Genomic DNA, 23,408 nt, shown 5'->3' with positions numbered 1-23,408 from the left:
CAAGCCGGTTTCTTTGGCCGCTTGTTTTGCGTTGATATGCGAGAGCCCCAAGGACACAGAGGACAAAAAAAAAACTCTGAGGTGACTTACACCCATTTTTTTTTTCTTCTGAAAGCTAACAATTATGTTCTCACAAGGTGTAAACAAAGATAGACACACACATTTCAAGTATTGTAAAGACAATTATTTGTAATATTGCCATCTTTTAATTTCAGGCAGGTTTTTTCCTGCTGAGTTGTCAAGTTGCCAGCCGACGAAATAAGCTCTTGCGCTTTTTACGAGCATCACGCTTGACACATTTACTATATGATTGGAGGCTTGCAGCAGCAAAAAATCCGTCGCCAGCAAAACCATTCCGGTTCACTCCACGGTGACTCGTCTAATTTAGACGCAGTTGCGATGTCGTTTAACGCCTCTTTGTCGTGTGAGAGCGGATAGCGTTGGAGACGCGCTGACCCTTACGAGGTTGCAGGTGGAATGCGAATGTGGGAAACCGCAGTCGTCACTCAGCGCGCTATTTTGCTCAGAAGCAACTGCTCAGGCAAGCCGGCCGGCCGGGGAGGTCACAGCGGGATGTTGGAATGACTCCTCTGAGACCGACTGCGGGCCAAACAGAAACCAAATGATATTTAGAACCTGTGAAATTGGAGAATTTATTTTATGAGTGTCCGAAGCTTTGGTAAGGTTACACCAGCACCCTGGAGGATACATAAGATGTTTGTGATAAGACACACACAATGCGTGGATGTTGGTGGAATGCTGGGACAAAATCTTGCACATTTGTGTTAATCCAGTGGCTATAATGATTCGTATTCAGTACATGATAAAAATTATTATTATTATTATTTTGATAACGCCTTGATGTGCTCTACTTTAGCAAACATGAGAGGGATGATTTCTATGATTTCTTTATTTTGGGCTTTTATTGTATTATTTGTGGTATTTTTGTGTGTATGTATATATATATATATATATATATATATATATATATATATATATATACACATAAAAATACACATATATATATATATACATAAAAATACATACATATATATACATAAAAATACATAGTATATATATATACATAAAAATACATATATATATATATATACATAAAAATACATATATATATATATATATATATATATATACATTAAAAAGTATATATATATATATACATTAAAAAAATATATATGCACACACACACACACACACACAAGCCCCATTGGTATGTAACAGAAAAAAATCTGTATGCAAATTTCCCCCCCAGCTTTGTTGTCTTGGATATTCAGATCCCTCAAAGTCCATTAGAATCATTCTTTGGTTTCCTTGAATAGCAGTGTATAACATCGAACATCTGGACCCGCAGATGTTCCGAAAGGATTTGCAACAATCTGTCATCTTATGTACTTCTGGGAACGTGTCATATTTTCAAGACTTAGTTGCAGGTGGCTTTGCTTATACATTACCATCAGTTGTCCCTCATTAGAACCAAGCAAACCAGCAACTGGAAACACGAAGCTTTCATTTCATTTTCATAGACAGCGTCTGTGCAAAAAATAAATAAATAAATCTCCGCTTAATCCAGCATTAGTCATGCGAAACAGGTGCAACACATTGGTTTCCCGTTGAATTTCATGCTAACATACATGGTGGGAAGCAAACGCGCCGGCACCATCTGTACTTCACACTCAACTTGGATTTCACATTGATTCGGCGCTCATTAAACACGCGGCGAGGACGCTGCATCATCGGCCGTAAGCCGGGCCATGTGGCATCGACGTGAATCGGGAGTGCTGAGAGATGCAAAAGGCCACATGGGCTAATGCATTTTATTTCACCATCTCAAAGATCAAGATTCGAATCTCAAACTTGATCTCAAACGAATCCAGGTTAAATCTTTTGAGTCCTTTTTTTGAAGCTGACTCCAGGAGCTCTTCCACAAGGCAGCTGCAAGCGTCCTTTTAGCACATCGTAAAGTAGGTCAGGACGTGAAAGCCGAGCCTCGGATAGACACGGCCAAACAATAGGAGAGAAAACCTTGATGAGAGCACAATGAATAAATCGCTTCTGACTCATTTGACAAAAAAAAGAATCCTCTTTTTGTTCCACGGTCATCTTCGTTTTTATCAACGAATTTGCAAGGAATACTGTCATGGCGGCATGATGTCACACATCGAGTTAGAGTTCAGCTGAGTGAGCATTAGCGAGAAAAGTCATGCTACCATACATGGGTGCAAGTTGTGGCAAAGAGTTGAGATGAAGGATAAACCAGTTGAACGACACGGGAAACGAGGCATGAATCTTTGAGTCACCAATTGTAAAGCGTTTATATGAACGAATTGGCATCCAAATAAAGATGAACTTCCTCTTCTACTTGCTAAAAAGGACATGTGACGAGAGACTGCTGGCAATGTGAAACCTGACCTATGCTGCGAGGAAGAAAAGCTTTGAAAGGTCAGTTTCTGTTCCGGGGGCCTCACGATGAGCAGGATGTTGGTCAGAGGAGGCACCCTGGAAATAAATGCATCTGGGAGGAGTACAAGGAAGCGAGGGAAGCATATAATGTAAATCAAAAAAATCTGTGAAATTAATATGCTGTAAAATTGTGCCATAAAAATTGTAACAAGAAAAAAAAGTGATTATGTATTGTATATTGAATTTTTAAAAAATTAACAAAAAATGTACAAATGTAATTTTAAAAAAAATTAACAAAAAAATGTATTCACCCCCCCCCCCTTTTTTTTTAAAAATCACACTGACTTTTCTTCATATTCTCTGGATTGCCTGGAAGCGAGGGAAGCATATAATAAAAATCATTAGGATCAAATTAGATTCACAGATCGTACTAGACACACTGTAAAAAAAATCTGTGAAATTAACATTAATATGATGTAAAATCGTCCCATAAAAAAATGCAACAAGATAAAGTAATTATTTTTATTATATATTGAATTTAAAAATAAAATGTGCAAATGTAATTAAAAAAATTACAAAAATTTTAATTCCACCCCCACTTTAAAAAAAAAAAAATCACACTGACTTTACTTCATATTCTCTGGATTCCCTGTTCAACTTGAGTGCAATGGGTGGGGGGTGGTGAGTGGTCGGTCCTCAGTCACATCAGCCACCGTCTCCTATCTGAAGGCATGCCAGTACCCGCCCTGCAGAATCAGCATCACAGCCTGCACGCTTGACAAGTGCGCCTCCCCCCTCCGTGCCTTGTTTGACATCCCCATCGTCATAGGCTTCGCCTCTGGCTTTTTTTTCTTCTTTTTTTTTAAGGCCACAGCTCAACGCCAGCCACAGATTACACATTCTGCTCACACGCAGGCACGGAAGCAGAAAGGAGAGACGCAGGGGGAAACAGACGCGCACACGAAAGATTTTGCGCGCAATCGGCGCCAGGCAGAAGACGAGGAGACTGCTGGATCTATTCGTGCTCATTGAAGCATTTTTTTTTTTTCTTCTCCACTGCAAAGTTGAAGACTCCCTTGGTTATCAGTCGCGTCACTGGTCGTCTGCGGTGATAACTTTGCGCACCTGTGGAAGCCGCAAACCCCTGCTTGATGCTCGGACTCCAGTCGTTGATACATCGCCGCTTCTTCAGTTGATATCCAGTCATCCATCCCACGTCTGCACCATGCTACCGAGTGTAGCTCTCCTGGTGCTTCTCTTCGTCCCAAGCTGCGTTGCGTCGTACGTGCCGTGCGAGCCGTGCGACCAGAAGGCCCGTTCCATGTGCCCGCCGGTGCCGGTGGGCTGTCAACCCGTGAAGGAGCCCGGCTGCGGATGCTGCCTGACGTGCGCGCTCGAGGACGGCCAGTCTTGCGGCGTGTACACGGGGCCGTGTACTCGCGGGCTGCGATGCCTTCCCAAAAACGGCGAGGAGAAGCCTCTGCACGCCCTCCTGCACGGCCGCGGCGTTTGCAGAAACGAGAAGTTGTACAAACTGCTGCAGCCTTCCAAAGGTAGGCCAGTGGCGTCACGGTGGTGTTTTTCAAAATAGATCAACTCTTAATTGGCAAGAATTGAAGTCTACTGGCAGGAACCCATATTGCTATTCTAATGGAAAAGCATTCAAAGAGATGAGCAAAATAAATAGCCTATTTGTTAATAATAAATAAGAATTGTAAGGCAATTGAAGTGAGACTGAATGATTTCTCATGCCACTCTCGCGTGTCTTGGGTGAATCACTGAAGCTCTGAGTTCAACGGGTTTATTTTGGCACAATGTGAATTTGCTCTCACAGTCCGCATGTGTAATATACGCTGATGATAAGATGGCTCTTCCGAAATTCCACCAGTGACTTGAGGTGTTGACCTCTTGGAACCAGCGAGACTTTGTCTCCAATCACCTTTTAAAGCATAGGTGTCAAACTCAAGGCCCGGGGGGCAGATGTGGCCCGCCACATTATTTTAAGTGGCCTGCAAAGACAAATTGTGAATAGATTTCATTTGTCAAAACTAAAATTACAGATTGTCTTCACTTTTGAAAAATAGGTATTTCTAGCAATGTTTATTACCTTCATCTTTTTAAAATATTTGAACAGTTTTTACTAGTCTGTGATTTCAAAACTAGTTATCATTTGTTGACAGTCATAATGGCCCTCAGAAGGAAACTATGACGACGATGCGGCTCGCGTCAAAAAAACTTTAAAGATAGCCTAACATATGATTCAAAATCCCCCCCAAATATCCCATTGCCCGATTCCCCCCCGACACCACATCCAATGCCCGATTTCCCAGTGAACCCAACAATGGGCGCCAATCAACCTGCCATCTTAACCCCGAAAGGCATAAATCAGTCGGCTTTGTGTGAGTGGGGTGGGGGCGGGGGTGCGGATCAGGTGCTGACCCACATGAAACAAGAAAATTACAGGTGGGACCTGGTTACGCCTGTGTCTGTATTTTTTTCATTGCCTGGCATAAATGAACTCGCCTTATTTGTGAAGTGACATCGCCCGAGGCCAAGACATACGAGAAACGATTTTATTCAGCAAGATTCGATTCCAGGTGTTTAAAGTAACATAGATGACGTTACATGTGAAGATATTCAGTCCACCCCCCCAAGCAGAAGAATTTCCCGCCTCCTTTTGTTTGTTTCTTGCTGTTTCGTGCAACTTGCAATTCGCTCAATCAACAGCCAATCAGAAGCTGCGCATTTTGCTAGCTTGTTCAAACGAGATGATGTCATATTTCAGATCTTCGCGCATTGTCTGCATGTCATCTTTGGATCGAGTTCACCTGATGTCATGAGATGTTACACGGTGACGATTTAAAGAAGACGATCATCGTGCAAAAGTTTGCAACATGATTCGTCAGCACAGGCCAGATTGGGTGAGGATTAGCAAGCAAAGACTTGATGGACATATAATGCGGATCCTGCTTCTGGTTTTTTTCCTCCAAAGGAGGGGGGGGGGGGGGAGAAAATAACTGTGTCAGCAGGAAACCGTTTCCAAGAAGTCATTATGTATGACATCACGGTGATCTACAGCATCGTCATCGCGAGAGCTTTGGTGGTGGGGGGGTGACCTTGTTTCATTACGTTAGCTTAATAGCTTAGCGAGCAGCCACATAGATTCATGTACCAATAAAATGGAGGAAAGGCTACATATCAATGGAAATGAGCCAGCAGTGGCTTAAAGGAACAAAACACGTTTTAGTCAGGTTTGATGACTTCATAGAAAAGCATAGTTTTATTTATTATTTAGATTTAGAAGCAATCAAGCAAGAGCACAAGCTCTATTTGTAAAAATGAGGGCAACCTAATCAACTTGCATGGACGCAATGAGTGGCGTTCCACAAGGGTCGATGGTAGGGCCCAAGTTATTTATCATATATCGTATGTACGATTTATTTTTACTTTTTTTGAAGATAGGATCATGCACACCTGTTCTAGTGGGGAGAAAATAGAGATTCCATGGATGGTTATTGGTTACATATGCTTTCAGATCCTTCCAACTGAGCTTTTAGCTATGATATTTGATTACCTTTCACACAATGGAAACCTGGCCTGATGTGGTTACTTTGTGGAATGTTCTTCACCATGCTCGCATGTTTTCCCTGTGTACACTGGCTTGTGTCCACATTCAAATTCACACAGTAATTTGTCTGTGGGTGCAGGAGAGGACAGAGTCATTTTGCAGAAATGAATCTCCCATATCTGCCTTCTTATGCAGATCCTAAAATTCTGTTGTCACATACAAATCACTTTGACCAGAAGCAAAGACTCATCTGGACACGTGACCATCTCACAATGATGTCTTGTTATCTCTCCCAGATTCCATGATGCCCCAAACCAAGGTGCCCATTTATGGACGAGATCACATCAGCAGTCGGAAGGCCCAGGCGATGAAGCAGGCTAAGGATCGCAAAAAGCAGCTAGCCAGGGTGGGACCCAATAGCAACTTGGACTTCCCTCTGCACGGCCTGGAGAAATTGGAGCCTCAGTTTGTACGTAATCGGCACTCACTCACTGCGACAGGCTTTTAATTGCAATCTTTTCACTTCACCTTTAGTTTTTTTTTCAATATTATTTTGCTATTCTAAATGCACGTTGGAAAAAAAAATCCAGAAAAAAAGTTTGCATTCCAGGAAAAAAAATCTCATTTATTTCCGTACAGTGTGCAAACCTGAACTGCTTTACTAATTCACATACTGACAAAAAAAAAAAAAGGCAAACCGCAGCTTTCATCATATCGCAATCGGTAGCATAATCGTAAACTGTTGATTGTAAATAAAAATACGAGCAACCGTGTCGCTTCCTACGTAGGGGCCCTGCAGGAGACGTCTGGATCACCTCGTTCAAAGCATGAAGGACACCTCTCGGGTCTTGGCTCTATCTTTGTACATCCCCAACTGCGACAAAAAAGGTTTCTTCAAGCGCAAACAGGTAGACTGGAATCCTTCCACCTCGGTGTTTACTTATCACGATTCGGCAGAGAACGCAACGTGTTAAGCCGTCACGTCTCAACCCGCAGTGCAAACCATCCCGCGGCCGCAGGAGGGGGATATGTTGGTGCGTGGATCGCTTCGGTGCCAAGATCCCAGGCATAAACTACGCCGGCGGTGACTTGCAGTGCAAAGACTTGGACAGCAGCAGCAACAGGAACGAGTGAGGTGGAAGTTTCGCCGTCACACGTGATGAGTGCCAACTCGCAGTCTGATTTGTCACTGTGTGGTGGTGATGGACTGTTCTGGTTTTTAAAGGGAAACAAACTGCTTGTACATACCGTAACTGTGGTTTTAAACGGACTGTGTGTGTGCGTGTGTGTGTGTGTGCGTGATAACTCCTTGATGTGCTCACCATTAGCAAACATAAGAGGGATGATTTCCATGATTTCTTTATTTTTGGGTTTTTAATGTTTTTTTTTTGTTGTACTTGCTTACAGGACTGTCTCAGAAAATTAGAATATTGTGATAAAGTTCTTTATTTTCTGTAATGCAATTAAAAAACAAAAATTTAATTTTTTTTTAATTGCATTACAGAAAATAAAAAACTTTATCGCAATATTCTAATTTTCGGAGACAATCCTGCATATGCACCAACCACCCTTACTACGATCAATCAAAATTATACGTTGCTATTTCCAAGCAAAAATACCAAAAATATAATCACGAATTATAAAGATAGATTAATATGTTACAGTAAAATGTGGTGGCAGAAAGGAAAGTGGACCTTAGACCAGCTAAAAGCAGGTCCAATTTGCGGCGCAGGTGGTGTATTTTGTGTGTCTGTGCCGTGCCCTTCAAAAAAAAGATTATCTTTTGGGACCTGCATGCAAATGATATGTAAAGGCCTGGTGTGCTATGTATGCATTCGTTTCGGAGCGTCAGAGTTGAAGCAAATCCACCTGGCTGCATGTGTACGGACGGTCACTGAGTTCGTATGGAAATCTAAGTGCCTTTGGCCACATGGCAATTTGCATGGCGCTTGGGGTAGGTGGAGATTGATAGATGGTGAACGATTTGATCAGAGATGGCGCTACACCATCACAAAGCCTGCCAAGCAGTTTATCTGATTCATGTATTGATACATTATTTTCTCATATCGGGGAGAGAAATAATCCTGGAGTTGCTGATCCTGGGTTTGATTTGATGTTTTTTTTTTTTTGTTCCATCACCTTCTTTGTGTTTATTTTATGATAATGCATCATGCCTTGCAAAAGTCAATTGATGGGTTTATAATTTGAAGCCTGTCCCGCTCCCGTCCATCGATTCAGGCGTGCGTACAATGTGGCAAATAAAAGAAATTGACTATGATGTGGACATAGTAAAAATATTTATCACTTGTGTCGTTCATGTACTCGGTTTTTGTAAGACAAATCACTATTTAATTAAAGAACGTGTACTCTGGAAGAGCAAGCTTGGACCTTTTGATTGCAAATTTTAAATGTGTTATTTTTAAAATGATTTTAAAGCCATATTACCCTTCACCAAGAATGTTAGATTTTAATTTCCTGTTTTATTTTTTATTAACCCAGATTCAAATTTTCAAAATAGTAGCCTACGTTTTGCTTTGAGATACGAGTCAGCAGTTTTTCGACATTTTTGTTTTTTTTTGTTTTTGTTGGTTTAGCTTCATGCTAACGAACAATGCAAAACGCCATAGAGAGGCTCCATGTATATTCAATGTCTGTATTACACTGCCCCCAAGTGGCCAAAGTGTACATAGGAGTAACAAGTCGTCCATTTAATTATTTTTATTCTGTATAATTATTCCATAACAGTACGTTTTCATGAAGTACATTATTAGAGTGTTTTATTTATTTCAATGGGTTAAGATGATATCAAGTGTTTTGAGTTACATGTAGTCACAAAACACAATAAACTAGTATCTCAATGCACCATTACAGACATAAAATAAACCAAAGCACCCTTTGCATCTATAAATCTTTTTTTTTTTAACATGTTAAGTTTAACAATATGCGCTTTCTGAAGCTTGCAAGTTGCACCTCACTTATTCATTGTTGTTTGTTCCCAGATGCTTCACAGTAGCTTTTTTGTTTGTTTTATTATTGTATCTGCTCCATGTTGGCCATCTCCAGCTCCAGCTCTGGAAGGTACTGGCTGCAGTTGGGGTTGCCCCGCACAGTGGGGGCTGCTAGGATGGGTCGCCCCGTGTGGGGGCTTACACACCAGCACTCACCCCTCTGACCATAAAGAGACATCTTGCACTGAAACGACATTCATTACAGGGGAGTCAGTAACAATCGAATTTCTTAAAATATTAGAGATATTAGAAATTAAATTTGATATATATATTTATTTATTTTTCTATTTATTTGATATATTTAGTATATATATTTTATATATATTTATATGTATTTTTATTTTATATATTTAGTATATATATTTTCTTTTTATTTTATTTATTTATTTATATATATATATATAATTCTGCATTATTATGCTTATTATTCACCTGTTTGAGGTTATACTGCCCTCTCTTGTCACAGTTCGGGATGTGCAGGGCATAGAGGTCCTCCAGTGGACCTCGATTATCTCTGAAGGGCATCTTGGAGATCCTCTCCAGAACCTGGTCCAACTCCTGCTGACATGGCGTCTGAAAACCCGAAGCGAGGCACAGAGTCATTGCGGGTGAAGTGGAAAGTTTTAACTTGATGTAACTTCAAAATGTTTTGAAATTTTTTCCAAGCAGTACATGATTTACTGACTTATTTTCCTCCTCCCTCCAACGCTCACCTGTCTGGGTCGTGTAGGTTTAAGCTCTTCCACCTTGTTGGTCTTCATCTTGGTCAGGATCTCTTGACGATGTTGTCGTATCGCCGTCTCCTTGGGTCCCATCCAAGTGGTGTCCTTACTTAAGGTCAGGCTGGACTCGGACAACAATTCAAAGGTCTCACCTGGAAGGGGAGGAGCGATGATGCACAGTCAGAAAGTTGATCGGGTATACATTTATGGTGTCGTATATTTATTGATTGTTAGGTACATGTATGAGAAAGAGCAAAGCTAGCTAAAATGTACACAAGCAATAATCCTCATTTTTTTTGCACATTTTTTTCTCTCCCCTAAAAAGATACACCAGGGTTATAATTGTTTGCATTTTTTTTTAATATAATTTAATTCATTTTGACTTTTTTAAATTTGTTTTTTCCAGTATGCTTTGTTTCACTTGTTTTTTTCTTTTCACTAGTTTTTTTTATTAGTTGTACTTTTTTTCCATATATAGAGTGTTTGTTTAGTGCAAGATCAAAAAAAGTTCACTAACTATTTCGTAACAGTAAACAAGAATTATTTGATGATTGACAAAGATGAAAACAAAGTATATACTACTTTTAGTTCATTTAATGAACGTAAAACGTAGTTTCAGTTACTTTTCATTCTTGTCAAAGCATTTTAGATTTGATTTCCTTAACAGCAAGGTTGTTCTTTATTATTAGTTTATATATTATCATAATCACTTTGAGATACACATGGCCACTCTTTTGACATTTTATCATTTATAAATAAATATATAAAATAATTTTTATTATCATTTGTATTATTTTTAGCTCCAAAATATATATTTTTTCCCAGCTAGAAACTGTTTTGTTCAAATGTGCCCTTACGTAACAACTGTCTCTGACAAAACCTTCCATACTGTATGGAGGTCCAAAGTCTCTGCAGCCCCACACATGAACGCACCATTTGTAAAGGGTCAAAGGGCACAATCGCTTTCACTGTATGTACATGCAGCCAAGCACAGAGGACCACACCACCGGAGCCCTCCTTCCCTTTATGAGGGAGTCAGGCCTCGGTGGGCCGGTCGGGATCAGCAGTCTAAACAGAGGAGCAGGCCAACTGTCCAGTCTACTGCTTTAATTAATCCCCAGACAATGAGTTCCTTTCTAAAAGTGATCCATGACAGATTCCCAGAATGCACACAAGCCAGAGGTGCAGCGTCAAGATTCGGATCAGCCAAGCGTGGACTGGCTCATTCACTTCAGTGTATATCCAAATATTGTTTTCAAAAACGGGCTCCGAGTATAAATCAGGATTTTTAAAAAATTTAAAAATGATATTTGTCTGTCCATCAACCTTAAAGTGCTGGAACTGGTTTTGTAGAATCTGCAGAAGGCAGATGTGTTTACCTTTTTATCTCAGAGCGCCTTTTTGACACGTTCTGACATGCTTACACACACACACACACACACACACACACATGCCTGCTTCTATAATTCATCTCACTTGCCAGCAAATGATTGCAAACTCGAGGTGCGACGATTAATCAAGAGTAATCGATCATTATTTTTGACAATCGATTTTAAAGTGTCCAAATGCTTAAAATCAAAGGCAATAATATCCCATTTACACAAAATAAAATAAAATTTGGAAAACAGTGATAAATAATTTCCACTACCGACTACCTTCTTCGTTTTTAAGCTCGGGGGAGTTCGATTCTCGGTATCGGCTGCAGCTCACCTGAGACGGACAAGCGTATAGGAAACGGAGGACCGGTTAAAATGATTTGTTATGTTTCAATTGTCTTAAAATAAGTCTTCTAAAAAGATATTCTACTTCTTGGAACAAGCGCGAGAAGATTCTGGGCACAGCGACTAAACGTGCGGTTGCCGTCTTGATTGGCAGAAGTTGGAACGACGAGGTTTTTTGAAGAAAGTCTGCATTGGTGGGTGGTGGATTTTTTTGAGGAGGATTATCTCTGGGCTATTTCAGTCTGTCAGGCTTCAACTGGACAGGAATGCTTGCTCTTGTTAGCCAAGCGTGTTATTTCAGATGGTACTGCTGTTTCTTCCCGCTCTGCCTCTCACTTCCAGGAGCACCTACAAAAATGTACTTGACATTGTTACTTCCTCCACATTCCTCCACGATTCATCCTAATATTGTTCTTGTATAACAACCAGCAGTAGTGATGATGTAAGGCCTTACTGCTCCGTGGCCTTTGACCCAGCAACACCGTGTGAGGTTCTGATTAACGAAACGGAGAAAATGACGATCTCGCCGCCGGCTCCGAAATGAACGTTTCTTCGGGGCAAAGCGTTCACGAACAGTGAACCAGTGAACTGGTTCGCTGTTCGTGAACTGGTCAGTGAACTGGACCATTGCAGTGAAGCTGCAATGGTCCAGCTTCACTGAGGGCCTCGGAATCATCCAAATAATGAGGCTGTTTACTTTTCTTCTTCGCAGTGACCCGTCCTTGTACAAACACAAAGCACATGAGCCTCACTGGACTCCTCCTGCACACACAGTCGGCCCGTTTTCTAGGTAAACCCCAGTGTATGCTTACTGCAGGTCAAAGCCTAAAGTCCAGCTTTTCCAAACAATGCAACATTCCTCCCGCTGTCTCCCAGCTCTCTCCAATCCCTCAAAGAATCATCAACATCAACATTGGGAGTCTTTTTTTTTTTTTTTAACGCCATCCAAGGAGTGCCGTTTTTGACAATTCTGGTCACTACCTTAGTTTGAAGGCAGCTTTGGGTGGAAGAGTGGAGGATTGTTATTTTGGACATTTGTGGTCAAACAAAATGTAAATTAACAACAAGCATGAGTGCCTCAATTATCCTTTTATGCGATTTTTTGAAATATATCACATGAGTGTTCTAATATTTCCCGTTATTTGATTCCGATAATTGAACTGACCGCTGGTCTGCTCCCGGTGCTCCAGGCTGGCGGTGTCGGTGTCGACCGTGTGCCGGCACAGACCCATACCCTGCATCAGTTGCTCCAGGGGAAGCTCCGAATCGGGCGTCGGGTAGCATCGCAAGCCAGCGGCACACCTCGGGGTGTACACGCCGCACGTCTCGCCCTCCTGCCGGGCGCACACCGGGCAGCAGCCGCAGCCTGGCTCGCGCACGATTTCTGCGCAAGGCTCGTTGAACTGCGGACAGAGAGCCAAGCGCTCCGCGGTGCACGCCGGACAGCGGAAGACCATCTCGGCCAGAGAGCCGCCGGTGACGGCCGCGGTGATGACCAGCAAGCTGTAGAGCTTGAGCATTGTGATTTGTCTTGGCTTTTGTGGCATTATTGTGGGCTGGTGGAAGGAATTACCAAGTTTGGGGGAGAGAGAGAGAGAGAGAGAGAGAGAGAGAGAGAGAGAGAGAGAGAGAGAGAGAGAGGGAAGGAGGAAGAGCGAGGGGGGGCGCTGCTCGTGCGCACGCGAACAGGTGAAGCAAGGGGGTGCGTGCGGTGGTCTGCTGGGTCCTACAATTCTCATCGTTGAGAACTGGACCTGACTTTTGCAGGGGAGACATTTCTCCTCTTAATGTCAAGGCTACAGAATTTAAAATGGCAGGCATTGCGGTATTTTAGAGGAAAAATAGTCATGTCCCGATAAGAAATCTGTGTTGTCGATTATCAAAAACCAAAGCAGAATTTTATTCCCAATTTAAATAACATTGGCAGACATTGTGCATTTGAATGATTGAATTACTGTTTCAAAACAGTCATTCATACGAATGTGCTGCACTGTATTTTAATGTCAATTAGAAGTTTTTTTTTTAATATTCTGCACATTTAAAGAAAAAAAATACTGGATTGAATTAAAGTGTGACAGAGTTGAAAGAAGTACCATACAGTATCTAATATAAAAGCTTTATAATGACAATATCCTGCCTTATTGGGTAATAGTTTAGTAGTTTTTGTGTACATTTTAACTGGTCTTGAGAGGAGTTTTGAGGCGTTAGTAATATTTCTGTGACACTACTTAACTAAAAAGTGTAGATGCGTGCACTTCAACTCTTCCGGAAAATGCAAATACAATAATAAACGAAATTAAATCAATACATCAATGCCACAGTATCAACAAAAAACAATGAGAATTTCAATTATGCACATAAATAACAAAAAAAGTACAGAAATAGCGTTGATTCAAATTTTAACTCAAGTTAAATTTTCACACATTTTATGTTGCTCAATGTCATGTTACAGAATTTAAATACGTAATATAAAACCCATTAGTGACATTTAAATTTGGTGCGTCACGGCCACCGTAGCCGCTTCCTTGTCACGTGACACAAAGTTGTCAACACCATGAAAAACATCACTTTCGAGTACTGTACCGTGCAGCGCAGGAAAATTCTGCATTTGTGACAAGTTACTACACGTTACGGTTACGTTACTAGTTGGGCTTTAATTGCGTGAATATCTCCTGTCAGCATGACACGTTTTAGCTTGTGACCAGGAAGTGTTTTAGCTAGGTTAGCCGGCTAGCTAGCTGAGTTCGGAATGTCAGCTGACAGGTGGTCGTTGACACATGGCTGTTTGTTTGTTAAGATTGTAATGGTGTATTTAAAACCCAGAGGCTTGTCACTTTAGACAGCAGCTAGGTGCTACAACGCCGGCTAAGCATGTCTCGTTCTTACGGTGGGACTGGCCAGTCGTCTCTTGTCACTAGCTTGGCAACACTTCTCCGAAATAATGGTGAGTCTTCAACCCTAAACAGGATTCATGTTAGTGCTGCTTGATTCTCATCTCCTCTTTCAGTCTAGTCTGAAATATTATAAACAGGGGCATTAAATGTGAATTTTGTAGTTCAATTATTCCTCTAATTCAATTAAAAACTCGATATGGGGTTAATTTAGTCAGAATGTTAAGGCATAAATGCCAACCACTCATTTAGCATACCGCCCTTACAGGATTAAAAGAACAAAACAGAATAAGAAATCCAAAAATAGAGCAAAATCATGACAACCAAAATAAATGAACTCTAACCAAAACAATTACAGAGAATCTTAATTTTAATTGATCGACTGAAACAAAAATGAAGTTTTCCTCAAATTTCAGATTGATAAAGATGTGCATGTATACAATATTGGCATCTCACCCGCCTCCATATGCAGGTGAGTTAGTGCTGGGAGGCAGCAGCACGCTGACCCTGCCAGCGACGAGCTTGCAGCAACTCACCCGACTCTTTGAGCAACACTTGCTGTCCAGGAACCAGCAGCATGGCTTCCTGGCCCTGCCATCCCATCCAGCTGACACTGCATCCTTGCTGCAGCTGCAGTTCCTCTTCGACATCCTGCAGAAGACCATTTCCCTAAAGGTGATTTTCAGTTGTCAACTAATAAATAACTAATGGAATATTCGTTATTTGAAAACTATGTGCGTGCATTATGCAGCTCATCAACCCATCAAGTTCAAGACTGGAGTCTGGGGTGAAGGTTTTCCCTTTCAAGTCTCTAAAGTGTTTGGAGGTACTAAATATAAACAAAAATTATTATTACATTTATTTACCACAATTCAATGTTGAATGCTATGCTGAGTAGATTAAGATGGGGATAAAAAAAAAGCATCCTTTGGTATTTCTCTTGCCAGCTGAAGAACATCCCCCCGCATTGTCTTGAGGGTCTCCGAGGCGTTTACTCCCAGTTGGAGGTCTTCATCTGCTCAAAGAGCCTGAGCTCCCTGGAGGTGCTCTCAAAATGGCCGTTCCTGCATCTGACACTTGTAGCTTCGGTGACACCGCTTTTGCGACCCTGTTCCTGCAGGAGTTGCTCTCCCTGTGCGGCGGTGACCTCAGCTCTGCACTGCCATGGTTGGAGCTCCACACCCTCAACTTCAGCTACAACTTCATTGTCTGCCTTGACCAGTCTTTAGTGAGTCTAATGACCCGAGGAATCATTTAGCATTCTACCTTATCAATCTTTCCCCCCCTGACACTACACTCTTATCTTAGAGTCTCTTGAACGTCCTGAAGTCTTTGGATCTAAGCCACAACAAGATTCAGGAGTGTGCAGAATTTCTAAAGGTCAGACACGTTTGCCTCCTGGTTTTTGAACCGTAATGATTATGCTGCTTCTCTGTCCTTTCAGCCTTTGAGTGAGCTGGAACATTTGAACCTCGGCTACAACTGCCTGCAGAGGGCGCCAACACTTAGCATAAGCGCCAGGGTCAAACTTGTCACGCTCATCCTCAGGAACAATGAATTGGAGACTATCAATGGTACACAGCACACATCGACTCGCACATGATACGTTTCTCTTAATGCATTTGGCTCTCAAACAGGTGTGGAGCAGTTGGCATCACTCCAACACTTGGACCTGGCCTATAATCTCCTGGTGGAGCATTCCCAACTGGCTCCTCTCTCCTTGCTCCACTGCCTAAACACGGTGAGGAGGCACACGTGAATCTATCCACGCAAGTCATGCTGCAGAGCGTTATTTTAACATGCCCATGTCCCCTTCATGAAGTTGAACCTGGAGGGCAACCCGCTGTACTTCCAGAAGACTCATCGCACGTATACCGTCCGACACCTCTCGCCTAAAGCCGTCAGCCTCAGAGTGGGTAAAAAAAATGCTGGTGACTTAAACGTGAGATTTTAAATCCCATTCACGCATGTCGGTTTCTTCCAGCTTAAACTCGACGGCGTCCCGCTCTCTTCTTCCGAGTTATCTGTAAGTGTTCTTCAGTTTGAGATGCTCGCGAAGATCTGCAGCAGTCTAAAGAGGAAAATATTCTTTTCACCAGGCTCTGCCGAAAGTCGAGCAACTGATTGTCCGGGTCCAGTCGTCCCCTCCGGCAGAGTTAGAGCAAAGTCACGCAGACGTGTCGAGTGGAGCCGGGGAGCTCAGCGATAGTCTCTCAGTGGGGGAGGTGCGAGGCTCACGCGGACGCAAAAAGAAGTCCCGGGTACGATGGAAGATGCTCATTCAATCCTTATGAGTTGGCTGCTGGGGTAGTTTGTATATATTTGAAATAATTCTGTTTTGCACGCCAAGGTTAAAGTGCGCCGAGCAAGTATCTCAGAGCCAAGTGATACCGACTACCGGGTTGTGTCCTCCTCACAAGGTGGGTTCTTGATACCTTTTGTTTGTGCTTCTTTCAAAATCAGATCAGTGACGTGCCCTGAGGTTCATGACTGGTGACACGCCGAATACTCTGGAGTCGCATATGAACCCAAAATAGAAGTGTATTTTAATTTTGATCCTATTTGAAACATCTTTCAGTTAAAGTTCAAATAGAATTTTGCGTTATTTTTTTTCCCAAAAGAAAATCAATTTAAAGCACGGACATAACTAAAATAGAAACTAATTTAATGTAGGCTTATTTATTTATTTATTTATTTATTTATTTATTTATTTATTTATTTATTTCCATCCATCCATAAAATAGAAACTAATTTAATGTAAGCATCATTATTAGTAGTATTAGTATTGTTGTTGTTTTATCTATTTATGTATTCATTTTATTTAATTTTATTGTTATTATTTTGTCATTTTCTTTCGGCCCTGAATCTGATCCTGTGTATTTTTCAATTTGTTAAGCTATGGTGCCCATCTAAGCACTGTGTGCTTCCTCTCTAGACATTGTTCTTCCACACCAAGAGGAGATTGAGCGCATGTCCAGTTTCAGAGAGCAGCTGGGTGAAGACTGGTTGCGGTACCAACACCACTTAGACGTAGATGCAGCTCCGCCTCCTTCCAAAACTCTTCACGGCTTAGAAACGCTCTCCAACAGCCTGGAGGCCCCTCTGCATCCACCTCTGGAGGTTCTTCCTCCGCCACGTCTCACATCTGAGCCCAGGGTGCCGGAGGCAGAGGTGGAGGCAGAGCAAGAGACAGAAACAGAGTCCACATTACAGTGGCCCAGTCAAAACACTCAGCATTCTGAGTCTACTTTGGAAGAAACTCAGGTCCCTTCCACCAGACACAGTTTGGACTCCCTCAAGTCAGCGAGGCAGGAGAGCGGCCATTCCAAGGAAGGAGAACGCGAGGGAAACCTGGGAGGTAGTTATAACCAAAGCAAAAAAACACGTTTGGTATATGTTATCAAGCGGAACTTTATTTTGGAGTGCAGTGGACCAGTGTCTGCCGCTCCTGGTGGGTGTCTTACCTGACAAAGAAGAGGAAGATGACCAGAGTCAGGATGAGGGGAGGAAGGAGGTGTTTCTGCGTGTCAAACAGAGCCATTTGCTCGAGGTCGACATGCAGTCCGGCCAGGAAAGGTGCTGTCTGGAACTGGACTGCCTGGCCAAGGTGGAGGCCACGCAGGCAGCTTGGACCCGCAAGGTGAAGATGTAGTTCTGTATGAACTTTTTTTTTTGCTTGAATTAACTGGAAAATATTTTTTTTCTTTCAGGAGAGCAAAGTAATGTTACCTGCTGTGGAGATCCAGTTTGACTACATCATGAAGGAAAAGAGGCGGAGATGTTACGTTCTTCTAGATGATGACCCGCAGCAGGCCCTTAAGGTTGCGTCACAAACACAGTTCTGGTCGGGACCAACGACACGACCCCGAAGTCTTACCGTAACCCTTCTCGAGCAGGATCTCGTCGACGTGCTGTCACCCGTGGCAGCGGCCAACCGCCGTCGTGACGTTAGGCTCCTTCCAGGCCGTCTTCATTTGCAGTGCCTTCGCTGCGGGTCAGAGTTCACGGAGGCCGGAGGTCGAGCGAGGAGTACAAGGGGCGTGATGATGCCGGAGGGCGCGGATGAGCACGACGGAACGATGGAATGCGATGGCGGCGACAAAGGTGAGCAAGCTAGGTCATGCAGAGGCAGTGAGTCATTTTGTCAAAACAACTTTTCTTCCTAAATGAATGGAGGCGTGTTTGAGGACAAATCATCCAATCGCTTATCTTCCCCTTAATCTTTTTTTTGGATTTCATAATCAACAGCTGACAGATAAGATTTAGACAGACCGACATGATTTGACCACTGTTGATATCGTAAAACCTGCACCGGCACGCAATCTCCACTTTGCCCTAGAAGATGTTTTGATGATTCCTCAGCACCGGCTGAGACTAGTTTGCTCACGAAATTGCCTCAAGATTGTTTGCTTATACTTCATCTGCCCTGCAATTGACTCGTAACATATCCCAGGGCGTGACAGTTGATGATGGGTTTTAATTTTTTCAAAATCTTTTTTTTTTTTTTTTTTTTTTCAGGACATTGTGAGAACTGTCCTGAATGTGGAAGTGACCACTTGATCCAGCTAGCTGGCCAGTCGTTCCCTTACAGCAGTACACCAATCCAACGTCCATCAAGGACCATCAATGAAGACATCAAGGTGTCGTTCATCGTCACTGGAAATGTTTCTCCCCGTACTTTGAAAAGCAGTCAACGTCGCACTCTGCCACAGTTGAACCGTAGCAGTGATTCGGAGGAAACTGCCACAGCCGCCACGGAGGACCTCGATTTTTCCACCGCGCAAGGGGGTTCCTTCACCATCGGGGACGGCGGGCTCGACTCTTTCTCGCTGTCCTACAATGCTGAATGCCAAAGCGAGGAGGATCTGGCTGGCAGCTACAGCTACAGCTACAACGCCGTCAGTTCCACGCCGCCAGCTATGCAGTCTTCAGGAATGGCCAACTCCACTGGTGTGTGTGCTCGCAATAGCAAATTGAAAATGTGGCGTGTTTCTTATTTTCTGATGAAATGTCATCTTCAGCAAGCAAAAATCCCGACTTAAATCTGAGCGGCTTTCCCTCGGGTGACTTAGACCTGCTGAACGAGGCTTTTGAGGCGGTCGACCATCGGTTGAAGCTTTTCTTGGATGTAGATGTCTTTGTGGAGGAAGAGGAGCTCCGTTGTTTCCTGAAGGTGAGTCACCGTCGCCGCTCGCATTCCACTTCCATTTCTACCGGCTGAATGTCCATTTCGCTTTCAGACGTCACTTGTGAGATTTGGGGAGCCGGAAGAGTTTCCGTCTCTGGTGGTGGTGTCCGACAAGAGGATTTATGTGCTTGAAGTCACATTGGGAGCCAGGTGAGTGGCTGAGCAACTTTGATTTCTTAAATTCTGTGTTTTGGACGAAAAATGTCGTTTACTGTTTACTAAGTGCATTCCCTCCCCAGCAAAAAGCAGCTCTCCGATTGGCTCCAAAAGCGTGACTGCCACCCAATCCTGGAGCTCAGCTATTTGGAGGTGGGGCTTGGCTCTCAGAGCATCCACATGGCATTTGAAGATGGGGAACTAAGGGGCGGGGCCTACACCCTCCTGGTGCGGGACACTTCACGCTGCAAAAGCTTCTTTGGCCTGTTGACAGGTAAGAAGGAGCTCGGTCCAAACGCGAGCAGAAACCCACTTCCCGTCCAACATGTGGAAAACACATAAAAGGACAACTCGTGTTGCGTGAGAAAGAAACTCACCGACCCTGTCCTGCTCCGCTTGTTGTTTCGCCTGCTTTTAACTCAACAAAATCTCAACGTCGACGCCGTAGCGGGTATCAAGCTAAAACGAGGCAAAGATCTGTTCCAGCCCAACTCGTCTGCTTGTCAGACCAGCACCCGGAAGGAAAACCCTTGATTAGGCCACTGGAGGCCACAGGAATGATGGAACAGGATAATTCACAGTCTCTCAAACAAACGTTTTGATGGGCGTGCATAAACGCCACCTAAGACTGCTTCGGTTGACCGTGTTCAGGTGGAAAAGATGCAAGACGCCGCGGCGTCATTTACGAGGGGAAAGTTGCGTGAACCAGTCGGAACTTGGATTCAAATAATTGTTCACGCAGACAGTCGTCAATTTACGAACGTTTGACTTGCAAACATTTGTAGGTACAAATTAAGCAGTGGCGGAGCTAGAAGGGGGGCCGCAAGGGCACTTTCCCCACCCACACCAAAATATATTTGAACCCTCCTGGTGCCAGACTTTGTGGCGTTTTCAGATTTTCCCCCAAATTTAGCATTTTCTGAATAATTTAAAATATAAATTATAAAATTATCATTCAACTTTACCTTTTTAATTTATTTTTTTGTTAAGGCTTCATCATTTAATTTATTTCATATATTTAAAATTTTGAATTGATTTTGTAATTTAATCCAATTGAATTGTAAAACTAAATTTAACATGTTTTGACTTATAAACTTAGTCTCTGGGAACTTAAGTTGAGGATTTTGTTCAAAATTGAGCATAAAGCTGTGCTCTTGAAATCTATCCTGCCCCTCCTAGCTATTGCTATGCCACCATTCTTAAAAGCTGCATTGTGCCGCGGACATTTTGTCACCCATCGCCTCTTTGTTGTTGCAATCGGACACCCCAAAGCACAGGACGCACTGTTGCAACATAGTCTGGGATTAACTTCCTAAATTTTCCATGAAGCTTTGGGTGTGACCTTTTTTATTGTCTCTAAATCGGGACGCCGTTCGCTTTCATTGTGTTTGCAGAGATTTTTCGCACCAATACGTTTTCAGGTGTTTGTACGCGGACATTGGCTTCAAATATTTTTTCATGTCATCTTTGTGTAGGCATCGTACGTGAGATGGCACACCGCTCCGACAGCAAACTGAGGTCAATCTCAACCGCCAGACTCAACCCTCAACACCATCTTTGGTATTTCAACACAAGCAGCGAGAAAAGAATCGTACCGATGAATTCATTTTGATCCGGACGCACATCTTCTCTCCATTACAATCAAGATTTTTTTTTTTTTCCTTCATCTTGTAGCATTGCTGTGTTAAATTAGCTGGTAAACCGCACCTTGATTAGGACCATGTGTTCCGCGGCGAGACTTGCGTTATGTTGTTGTTCGCCACCTTTTATTTGTATGTTTTCGTCCTCTGAAGCGGAAAAGCACCGCTAACGTAACCGTTTGATTTCAAATAAGAAACCCGCACGAAACGCGGTCTGGGCAATAAAGTCGGAGCAAGATATGCTAAAATGCTACATTGCCGATTCTTTTCCTCCGAGTACTGCGTGTTCTTTTTGTGTTCATGTTTTGTTTTTTGTTTTACGCCAGGCCTCTTGTGTGTGAAGACATCCAGGCAGATGTGGAGGATGGCCAGCTGCAGTTTTGCTACATTTTAGCCTTTTTGCTACAAGGTTAGCCATGACTTCTCGTCTCTCTCGGCTAGCATCTCGATGGAGTCACAGGTTACGTTCATTCGTGCCGCTCTGTCAAATTTTTTCCTCGGGCGATTTTGAGATTATACGCAACAGCTGCACATATCAGCGGAATTGCTCTGGCATTTGAGCGTGTCTCGATCTGCCTCGGGCGGGCGGCACGGAGGCGGACTGGCACGTCGCCTCACGATTCAGAGATTTTATTGTAAGTGGAGTTTGCATGTTCTCCCTGTGGCTGCTTTCCTCCCACATTCCAAAAACACGTTGGTAGGTCAACTAAGGACAAACTATCCTGTGAGTGGCTGGCAACTGGTTCAGGGAGAAGATTTTTGAGGAGGTCAAAGGTTGTCTCCTGTGTCTTCCCAGACAACACGTGGGCCCCGACGACGGTGCTGGCGACCCGAGAGACTCTGTACCTGCTGAACGAGGACCACCAGTGGGCGAAGAGCACAAAGCAATCGGCGGCGGTCGACGGCACCCAGGAGCCGAGCAGCGGGAGCTTCGCAGTCCTGGAGACGCTTCCCATCAGTTGCGTGAGCTCCGTTCACCTGTGGCCCGACGAGCAGCGACGGATGGACATCAAGCTCTACGACGAGGTGAGCTGATAAATCGGCGCCTCGTGGTTTTGATTGAAGCCCTCGTCATTTTTGTCTTCCAGACACAGCAAGAGGAAAAGACCTGGCACGTGCGCTCGGAGAGTTCTGAGCTCCTCCAGACTCTGCTGGCGTGGGTTCGAACACAGTGGGAAGCCATGTTTGGCGTTAAGCTACACACGACAAAGTACGACACAGAAACGTAACAATGGTAATTTTTTTTGGTACGTGCCCCTTCAATGCAGAAGATGGGCCGGGGAGAATTGGGAATTTTTTTTTTTTTTCTTCTGAGCAATGGCATGACCTCTTGCACATGTGAAGCTGTCATCACGCACATATTTGAGTTCCTCCCAACATCCTGCAGCTGTGAGCGTTCATGTAATAATTTATTTCTTTACTAATGTCTTTTTATTTTATGTTTTCTACGACAGCAAATTTGTTTGCAAACTGTGTGTATAAATACGTTCAAACAAATGCACTTTATCGGTTATATTTCTGACGACAATCCAATTTTGGGTTGGTGAGCTTTCCCACGACAATCAATCAGAAGAGTTGGACCGAGTGGCCACGGAAGGGGACCTCTGGGCTTCCCTGCTTAAGCTTCAAATCCCACAACGGAAGCAGAAGGAAATGGATAGATGGGTGCCAGCTGCTCTTCTGAATTGATCCTCCCGTACTGAGCATTTCAACATTCCCAACCAGAACATCATGCAGGTCTGATGCGTAACTTCCTGAAGGATGAGTGATTGGTGGAAAACAAGGAAGTGAGAAAGACGATCCATTTTTTTTCTTGCTTTGCCACAAATGGCCCCCGGGCTGTAGGTTGGACACCCAAGTTTTGGCTTCTCCCAGGCTGTTTGACCGCAAGCTCAGCCCGCCCCGCTCCAGCCAAATTCCGTATCCCGTCAGAGTCGTGTGAAGCCTTTGCTAACAAAACGCCATTGGGTAAATATTTCTTCTTGCCACCAGTACGCCACATGTGTTGTGCACATGACGGTGAAAGTCACGGATCACCTTCCGCTGAACCCGACAGAAAACGGGGCTTTGAGAAGCCATCGTTTGCGTTGTTTGAC

General features: G+C 43.3%; 3 protein-coding genes across 5 annotated transcripts; 2 read left to right on the top strand and 1 right to left on the bottom strand.

Annotated features, from left to right (window-relative positions):
* Positions 1 to 3,088: 3,088 nt before the first annotated feature.
* LOC125989282 (insulin-like growth factor-binding protein 5) lies at positions 3,089 to 8,360 on the top strand. The gene is made up of 4 exons (XM_049755470.2): positions 3,089 to 3,971; positions 6,283 to 6,455; positions 6,775 to 6,894; positions 6,983 to 8,360. The coding sequence occupies exons 1-4, from the start codon at positions 3,644 to 3,646 to the stop codon at positions 7,118 to 7,120; spliced, it is 759 nt and encodes a 252-aa protein (XP_049611427.1). The 5' UTR covers positions 3,089 to 3,643; the 3' UTR covers positions 7,121 to 8,360.
* Positions 8,361 to 8,689: 329 nt separating this feature from the next.
* Positions 8,690 to 13,050, bottom strand: igfbp2a (insulin-like growth factor binding protein 2a). The gene is made up of 4 exons (XM_049755465.2): positions 12,603 to 13,050; positions 9,708 to 9,868; positions 9,427 to 9,567; positions 8,690 to 9,178 (listed from the first exon to the last, which is right to left on the bottom strand). The coding sequence occupies exons 1-4, from the start codon at positions 12,982 to 12,984 to the stop codon at positions 9,017 to 9,019; spliced, it is 846 nt and encodes a 281-aa protein (XP_049611422.1). The 5' UTR covers positions 12,985 to 13,050; the 3' UTR covers positions 8,690 to 9,016.
* Positions 13,051 to 13,945: 895 nt separating this feature from the next.
* stk11ip (serine/threonine kinase 11 interacting protein) lies at positions 13,946 to 22,809 on the top strand. Of its 3 annotated transcripts, none has more exons than XM_049755461.2 (25): positions 13,946 to 14,381; positions 14,801 to 15,003; positions 15,080 to 15,154; positions 15,276 to 15,371; positions 15,449 to 15,556; positions 15,637 to 15,708; positions 15,773 to 15,902; positions 15,966 to 16,069; positions 16,151 to 16,240; positions 16,313 to 16,354; positions 16,428 to 16,589; positions 16,679 to 16,748; positions 17,264 to 17,686; positions 17,757 to 17,968; positions 18,039 to 18,149; positions 18,225 to 18,432; positions 18,847 to 18,968; positions 19,041 to 19,278; positions 19,401 to 19,501; positions 19,569 to 19,666; positions 19,756 to 19,946; positions 21,148 to 21,232; positions 21,639 to 21,721; positions 22,109 to 22,338; positions 22,401 to 22,809. In XM_049755461.2, the coding sequence occupies exons 1-25, from the start codon at positions 14,309 to 14,311 to the stop codon at positions 22,539 to 22,541; spliced, it is 3,468 nt and encodes a 1,155-aa protein (XP_049611418.1). In that variant the 5' UTR covers positions 13,946 to 14,308; the 3' UTR covers positions 22,542 to 22,809. The 3 variants fall into 3 exon arrangements, with proteins under 3 accessions (XP_049611418.1, XP_049611416.1, XP_049611417.1); XM_049755459.2 differs by having other exon boundaries at positions 19,350 to 19,501; XM_049755460.2 differs by having other exon boundaries at positions 19,041 to 19,281; positions 19,395 to 19,501.
* The last annotated feature ends 599 nt before the right edge of the window (positions 22,810 to 23,408 follow it).

Source organism: Syngnathus scovelli, chromosome 2, assembly GCF_024217435.2.
Source record: "Syngnathus scovelli strain Florida chromosome 2, RoL_Ssco_1.2, whole genome shotgun sequence".
Taxonomy (NCBI): Eukaryota; Metazoa; Chordata; class Actinopteri; order Syngnathiformes; family Syngnathidae; genus Syngnathus; species Syngnathus scovelli.
This window is presented reverse-complemented; position numbering and strand designations above follow the sequence as displayed.

What these genes read in the sequence shown, in the direction of transcription:
- LOC125989282 (XM_049755470.2), top strand. Translation starts at nt 3,644, where the DNA reads ATGCTACCGAGTGTAGCTCTCCTGGTGCTTCTCTTCGTCCCAAGCTGC. An exon ending in AGAAATTGGAGCCTCAGTTT is followed by an intron (nt 6,456 to 6,774) that starts GTACGTAATCGG and finishes CTTCCTACGTAG; the next exon opens with GGGCCCTGCAGGAGACGTCT. An exon ending in GTTTCTTCAAGCGCAAACAG is followed by an intron (nt 6,895 to 6,982) that starts GTAGACTGGAAT and finishes CTCAACCCGCAG; the next exon opens with TGCAAACCATCCCGCGGCCG.
- igfbp2a (XM_049755465.2), bottom strand. Translation starts at nt 12,984, where the DNA reads ATGCCACAAAAGCCAAGACAAATCACAATGCTCAAGCTCTACAGCTTG. An exon ending in GCACCGGGAGCAGACCAGCG is followed by an intron (nt 9,869 to 12,602) that starts GTCAGTTCAATT and finishes CTCCCCTTCCAG; the next exon opens with GTGAGACCTTTGAATTGTTG. An exon ending in GGCAGTATAACCTCAAACAG is followed by an intron (nt 9,179 to 9,426) that starts GTGAATAATAAG and finishes ATGTCGTTTCAG; the next exon opens with TGCAAGATGTCTCTTTATGG.
- stk11ip (XM_049755459.2), top strand. Translation starts at nt 14,309, where the DNA reads ATGTCTCGTTCTTACGGTGGGACTGGCCAGTCGTCTCTTGTCACTAGC. An exon ending in AACCCTCAACACCATCTTTG is followed by an intron (nt 21,233 to 21,638) that starts GTATTTCAACAC and finishes GTTTTACGCCAG; the next exon opens with GCCTCTTGTGTGTGAAGACA. An exon ending in ACATCAAGCTCTACGACGAG is followed by an intron (nt 22,339 to 22,400) that starts GTGAGCTGATAA and finishes TTTGTCTTCCAG; the next exon opens with ACACAGCAAGAGGAAAAGAC.